The following is a 7,411-nucleotide window of genomic DNA, read 5'->3' as shown; positions in this document are numbered from 1 at the left end:
GCTGTAGAAAATCAAGTCAGTTGAACGTAAGCAGTGTGGACTCTAGTCTCCTATTCAAGATTCCCAGAACTTCTTGGCATATTAAAATAGACCCCGCCAGACGAGGAAGCTCTTAACCCAGCATTTCTCAGGAGCCACTGACTGTGCAACTCTGGTGTCAAAGCCTCAGAGCATTCTTTGGGACACACAACCAAACTGTCACGGCAGCTGGTTCCTTGAGCACTTTAAACAATTGTGCCCAATATGGAACCAAAAATACTCAGCCTAATATTCCCAGTATGGCATTATATACAAAGACAAGATGGCTGGTCTGCCATGATGGGACCCTGTCTCTGGGCTCCTTTTCCAGTTGAGGGGCTGTTTTGCCCTGGGCCACCCCTAGTCCCACCCATCTTACAACCAGTGGTATTGCTCAGGGCTCTGCATGGACCTCAGCCTTTGTGGGGACCACTTGGGATTCAGATTTTGAACCCCAAGCTCTTTAGCACCGGCTCTCATCAGCTCAGCAGCCCCTGACCCTGGGCCATCCTGTATCCTTGAACTCTCCACCCCTTCGTGTTGGCTGCACCCTCAATACCTGTGCCTCAGAGCTGGATATTCCTCAGTGGGAATGCAACCGTGGTCTTAAAACACGAGTCACTGGAAAATAGCATTTGATACAGAAAGATTCATTTTACAAGCAACTTTTTAAGAGCAAATCCACCCCCTCCAGCAAGGAAAGGCTGTGCTCAGAAAACCACATTCTTTCAGGCCCCTGGGGTTGCGTGGGGGTGGGAACAGAAGTCTTTCTACACGCTAGAAGGCAGAGGTCTTTTCTTTTGTTAAAAACATAATTTCACCCTCACGCTGCTTTGTCTTTCCTGGCGTGGGCATTTTGGGGCTCTCGGGCCTTTCTGGAGCCACCACTTCCAGATACTAAGGGGCCTGCCTCCCTCTGGTCAGAGGCCCAGGAGTGGGCACTGGGGGTGGGAGAGAACCCGTCACCCCCTCGCTACTCAGAGCGGTGCCCAGCCTCTGTCTCACCTGGGAGCCCTGCCCAGTCCTGCCATGTCAGAGTCTGCATCTGAACAAGACCCCAAGGTGACTGAAGGCACATTAAAGTTGGGGAGTGCTGTCTCAAGGTGCCCTCAGCCTGCTCGCTCATGAGCTGCCATGCCTGCCTTCCTCCCCACTTCCAGGCTTCTCAGTGGGGTTCCCAGCCGAACCTCCTGAGACCCATTTCCACGCTGATTCTACAGTTTTGCATCTCCCTCTCGGCACGGAAATCCAGTGAGATGATCATGGCAGGACAGGGTGGGAAGTCAGGAGATCCAAACAAGACGTAATAGCAACAGTGAAGTCACCCAGCCCTTACGGGAGCACTCACAGCCCAGGAAGGAGGTAATAGGACCCAGGGGTTCAGAGAGGGGAAGCCATCTAGCCAAGGTAACACAGCAGTAAATGGCAGTGTCAGCATGACCCCACAGTCACCATGCTCTCCCTGGACACCCTGCTGTGTGAGGTCTTCCTTAATGGGGAAGTGGGAGTGGCTGCAGGGACAGCCAGACTTGCACCCTCTCCACCTGGCTTAGCCCACTGATTCCCAGTCTGGGGTTCCTGGAAGATCCTAAAGGCTCTGGGGGTTGGGGGGGCCTCCAGACTATTTATAGCCTCTCAAAGTCCCTGACAGTCACTGCATCTTTACTGAGGGCCAGGCCACCCTGGGCTTCATACAACACAATGTGTCTTTGCCTTGGATGGGACTATATCAGCTCGCTGCACCCGCTCAGACTCTCCGGAGCTGATGGGAGTCGAATAGGCATCATCGCAGCCCTTGATTAACCCAAAATGAGAACGCTTATGTTACTTAAATACAGTTTGTTTCTTGGGCAAACATAAGCCTTAGGGCAAATAACAGCAGGAGGGGCTTTTCCAATGGGAATGTAGAGAGCAATTAGTTTAGATATTTGAGATACTGAAGGGAGGGCACTTGTCTCCAATCCGTGACACCTGCTTTCTTATCTTTAATGTGAAGTCAGTCCTTCTCCACCCCACCCAGCTCCACTGGTGACAGGGGTGGCCAGAGGCAGCACCAACAGACAGGACTGGGGTCCACGGCTGCCCTGGGAGGCGCGGGAAGGACAGGGCCCAGCGTGCCCGCCCCCAGATGCTCCTCGCAACATGTTCTCCAAGCAAGCTGTCCTTGGGGACGACGTGTGGGCTCTTGTTTGCAGGTTTTCAGGGAAGTCTGGCAGAAACCAGACACAGACACACTTGAGTTTCTTGTAGAAACCTGCAGCAAAATGGGAGCAGGCAGCCCGGGAAGCATCGCGGGGAACGGGGCCTCTCCATGGGACACCCGCCCGCTCTGCACCTTCCCCCTGCTCAGCGTGGCCAGGGTGTGCACATGGGCTGGGCTGATGCTTCCCTGTCCTTCTGGGCAGACCGCTTCCTGCCCCATCCTTCCCACCTCCACCCCACAACCACAGGAGGTTTGAGGCCTTAGAGTCACCGGACAGGAGAGTTCAGAGGTTAAAGGTTAGAGGTTGAAGTCTGATGGGCACAGGAAGCTTTGCAATCAACTGACAACTTTGACTCGCAGCCTCTCGGGGGGCCGCGCTTCCTCGGTTACCAGCATCCTGGATGTGGAGGCCCCCAGAGCCCATGACGCCTGGAATGCCTCTGCTCCACCCTGGGCTTCAAGTCACCTTTGGGCACATGATTGGTGGGGGTGGGGCACAGTGATTTCCTAAAAATGATACTCACATGTCTGAGCAGCTGGAGACTCTGGTCTAGACCATGACCGCGGACCCTACAGTGAAGGGCAGCCCACTGGGTTTCAAATACAGCTTCAGGAGGAGTCTGCTATTATGTATGAAAGACGAACCATCCATCGGCCACAGTCAAGGACCTAGATGTTAAACACCAACAGGACTATTTCTAAGCAAGGTCTTTGGGGGTCTTTTTGGGGATTACGCATGGGATGGATTGGTTCCGCAGCCTGAGTGCCCCCGCATCCTGTGCCCCATGTTTTCACTGCTGTTGATGTGTCCCGCCTCCTAGGAAACGTCAGCTCATCCAGGGCAGAGACCATGTCTGGTTCACATTTATGCAGGGAAAGCTCACCCAGTGCCCAGCAGCCAAAACCCAAAGTGTGGTGGGATGTTTCCCCCACCACGCTGAGCCCTGCAGAAAACAGGACCCATCCTGCTCCCCAGGAGAGCAGAGGGCTCAGGTCCACAGCCAGGCTCCAGCTGTTTCCCACCGTGGGACCTTAAGCCATTCACTTTAGCAATCTGCCCCCGGCTTTCCTCACCTGGGAAGCCGCACCTCATGGGTTGCTGTGAGGATGACCTGGGCAGGCAAAGAGTTGGCACCGTGCAAGGCACAGAATGCCCACACTTGGGGACACCACTATCTGGCCTTCCAAGGGCCGAATGCAGCACTGCACATGCCACAGGTGCTCGGGAACTGCTTTTTTTTTCAAAGCAACATTTCTTAAAGTATAGGGATAACGATAGCATGTTATTGGTAGAATATGTGAATTCTTTTTTGTAAAGCGGAAGCTTGACTTCTTTTTCTCTGTCCCCCTCCCCAGCAGGACCAGACACTGGCCAAACTCCTGATGATGGGTCAAACCCTGCAATGGGCCAGATATAAAGGAGCAGGAATTCAGGGAATTCGCAAGCCAACTTCCCAAAAGGCCAGGGTAAGGATGGGAGATAACCTCCTAGGACTCTGCCCTCCTGCCTGAGCTGAGAATGCTGAGAGCCAGACCCAGCTGTGGAGACATGCCTGTGTCAGCCCCGCACAAACGGTGGTCTGTGGACCCAGACAGGTTCATGGTCTTTCGAGGACAGAGACTGTGTGAGGGGCCTTTCATCTACAGAATCAACCTGAATATGGTCAGACATTCACTTAGGGCAAATGAAAACTTGCAAACTCTAAAATTCATGTGTAGGATGTCCCCGGGAGCCAGGGCAATGGTTGCACTGGTCACATAGCCAGGCATCAAGGGAGACACTTTCCATGCATGAACTCAACTGAACTCATAGCAACCTGCTCCCATGTCACAAATGAGAAAGCCAAGGCTCAGAGAGGTCAAATGAGGTTCCTAAGGCCACTCAGTGCTAGAGCTAAGCTCTTCACCATTAGGGTCTCTGGTTTATAACCCCTGGCCTCACTGAGACGCTTGCTTGCTTAACCCCTGCAGAACCAGGGGCCCCATCAGAGAGATAAGCGATAGTGATAAACTGCATATATACATACCCGGGCCAAGAACCACATAGTAAGGTCACATCCCCTGCAAACATTTCTGAGTGGAACCAAAGTGATAAAGATGAAAACTCTGAATCAGGTCACACAAAAAAGGCAAAACTGAGTGACTTTGGGAGAATGCAACTTCCCCAAGACTGAGCTAACTCTGGCCGGCTTTCACCTGAGTCCCAGGTAAGCAAGGAAAGAAGAGGGGCAGATTGAGTTTAGCAGCCTCACTGGTTTTAGTACCAGGCCTGAGAATGGGGGTGGGTGTGGAAAAGACTCAGGCTCTGAGACTCTCTTGTGGGTGGGAGTGGCTCTCAAGTGGCTGCTGAGGTGGTAGCCAGAATCTGGGCTCCTGAGCCAGACAAATCTGGGCTTCCCTCCTGGCAAGCCATTCAGTCTTCCTGACTCTCAGTCTCTTCGTCTGAAATGTGTCCGGCAAACCTTTATTGACCAGCTGCTCCGAGCAGGACTGGTGCTGGGTGCTGGGGACACAACAATGAATGAGCGGGACCAGACTGGGCCCTCAGCAAGCTCACCGCCTAACAGGGGGAGACTGAATTAGGAGACAGGCAGATTCAGATATCAGCTAGAAGGAAATAACACAGGGATGGGAATACTCTCTCTCTCAGGCTGGCAGTGAGGGTTCAGGGTGTGCCCCCATGCCAGGGCTAAGTCTAGCACTGAGCATGCGGGCAGTGCCCAGCCGGGGAAGCCACTGCTGCTGCTGCTGTTATTATTATTACTAGAACCTGGATGAAGCCGGGCTGCCTGGGGGAGCCAGTCTCATCACTGCATCACATTCAAAAGAAACACTGGCCTGACATCCCCAAATCATTGAACGCAGTTCAAATCTCTCTGAAATCTCTCAAAGAGACACCAAAGGGGAATTCCTTTGTGCACCACACACAAAAACGTCCCCAAGACTGCCTGGAAGGTCTCGTGGCAGCTGCTCCAAAAACATCTCCCTTCCCTCTCCCTCCCTTTTATCCTTACCAGAAAGGCAGGGGCTGCTGGGCCTGTCCTCGGAGATGGGGGACTGAGTTGGAGCCAGGCTCTGCCCTCCCTAGCTATGGGGCCCTGGGCACACACGTAACTACTCTGTGCCTCAGTTTCCTCATCTGCAAATTACAGATAACAATCGCACCACCTTCATGGGGCTGTTGGGGGATTCAAGGAGATAATCTCTGCAAAGTGCATAAGATGGGCAGACACAGAGCTAGGCTGTCTAAGTGAGAACCAGCCCTACTCCCTCCTGCCTCCCTCGCCCACCCGCCCTTTGCATCTCGCCCCAGTTAGGAGTGCTGAGCAGTGTCCCTTGTAGGCCAGTCTGAGTTTTCCAGGTCCTGCCCCTCAGTGGCACCTCGACCCATTGCCCCATACAGCACAGACAAAGGGCCGGGGCTGGGCAGGCAAACCCGGAAACTCTTAGGACTGGGCAACAAGAGCCAGGACCACACTTATTCCTGCCTCCTCTAAGGGGGCATCCTCCCTCCTCCATAGAAGGCACGCACACAACAGCTTCCCCAGGGCATCAACGCAAACCATCAGTGCTCGAGGGCACAGCCAGGTGTTCTGCAGCCCTGGGGCCCGCTGATGAGTTCAGGAAGGACGGTTCCCACCAACTGAGGCTGCTGCTTGCTCCAAACCTGGGCAGTGTGGCCATGGTGGTTCCTGCCTCTACCTGGCTCCCAGGCCACCGAGCAGAGGATATAGATGTCTCACTTCCTGAGGGGCTCTGGGCCAGGCCCTTGCAGGTGCCAGCAACACAACTGTGAACAGCCTGTGGGGTTCCTGCCCTCATGGTGCTCACAGTCTTGTGAGCAAAGCAGACAATCGGGGAGGGAGGATGGGGTGAGAAAGCCAGAGGCGACAGAAGGGGACGTGCTGGGCATCAGGGGGGGCTTCCCAGAGGAAGAGGCACTGAAGGGAAGGGCCAGAGTGAGAAGGGGAGGAGTTGCAGACAGAGGCCACAGCCTGGGCAAAGGCCTGGGAGAGAGGAAGGGGTGGGTTCCAGGAGCTGCAAGTTCTCCCCCACCTCCCCAGCAGGTGCAGTTCACTGCCCACGGTCACATACACCATGTACTCGGTCACCACCGCCGGCCCGGGAGGTCAGAGAGCAGGCACTTTTACTCCCTATTCACACACGGGGAGACCCGTGCTGAGTGAGAAAGTAACAGCCCCGCTGCACTGGAACCCGGATCTCCTGCCTCCTGGCCCAAGTGAGAGAATCGGGATGCAGCCGTGCATGTGCGGAGCGGTCAGGATAGGGCCCTATTATCATCGCCCCATTTTACAGATGAAGAAACTGAGGCTTAGTGATAGCACAACATCCCTCCAGTCCTGCAGTCTTTGTCTATCTCTGTGGACCTAGGACAAGTCCGAGGTGCCCAGATGCCCTCCCCGGGTGGGGTGGTAAACAGAGCCAGGAACGGGGTGACTCGGGGTGAAGGAAGGAGGGGTGCTGGGGCTGGGTTGCGGAAACCGACACCAGGCAGGAAAGGTGTAGGAATGTGGGTGGGGATAGGGCGGGCCTCAGCAAGAGGCCAGTCCGGGGTGGGGGGACCAGAGTCCCAGGCAGCCCCCCCTCTCCCTTCCAGGTGAGACCCCAACTTCCTGGAAGACACCACCCCCCAGCTGGGCGGGGAGAAGGACCACCGCCTCCTGGCCGCCCAATCAGAGGCCGTCCCAGTCTGATGGCGGAGGCAGCCAGGGCGGAGGGCTCCCAGGGCCTTCCCGGGGGAGCCCCGGGACCTGACCCCCGCTCAGCGGCCCACCGCCGACCGCCCACCCCCAGGCTCATTAGCAGCGACGCCCGTCGTCCTCCCTCGGTTTCCGGTGGTTCCAGAATTTAAAGGTTAAATCCTAACCTCGTCTCAGCAGTTTCTCCCGGCTTTGCCTACCCAGCGCCAGTGGCTGGTAATTATATGCATCTCCGAGCAGCCAATCAGCTGTCAGACTGACAGATACTGATCTTTTCGTTTTATTTTTAGCTCTGTGCTTCCCCCTCTAGTTGCAAAAAAAAAATTCTGTTTGTTCTGAGCGCGGCCGCCTCGCTCCCAGCCCTGCAGCCGGCTCTCATCTCCGCCAGCCAGGCGGGAGCAGGCAGCCGGAGGGGCTGGAGCCTGCGGCCCCCGCCCGCGACGGGGGACAGGACGACCCGCCGCCCCCG

At 55.5% G+C, this 7,411-nt stretch overlaps 1 protein-coding gene across 1 annotated transcript in view; it reads right to left on the bottom strand.

Annotated features, from left to right (window-relative positions):
* Nucleotides 1–6,321, bottom strand: part of LOC103596111 (chromosome unknown open reading frame, human C9orf106) — a 129,248-nt gene extending 122,927 nt beyond the window's left edge. Inside the window, 5 exon segments of the mRNA XM_008579683.1 lie at nt 5,658–5,760; nt 5,862–6,003; nt 6,005–6,028; nt 6,030–6,239; nt 6,241–6,321. Of these exon segments, the coding sequence (XP_008577905.1) occupies nt 5,658–5,760; nt 5,862–6,003; nt 6,005–6,028; nt 6,030–6,239; nt 6,241–6,321 (560 nt within the window).
* Nucleotides 6,322–7,411: the final 1,090 nt, after the last annotated feature.

This window comes from Galeopterus variegatus, unplaced genomic scaffold (assembly GCF_000696425.1).
Source record: "Galeopterus variegatus unplaced genomic scaffold, G_variegatus-3.0.2 Scaffold80, whole genome shotgun sequence".
NCBI lineage: Eukaryota > Metazoa > Chordata > Mammalia > Dermoptera > Cynocephalidae > Galeopterus > Galeopterus variegatus.
Note: the sequence above shows the minus strand (reverse complement) of the source record. Positions and strands in the feature narration are given on the sequence as shown.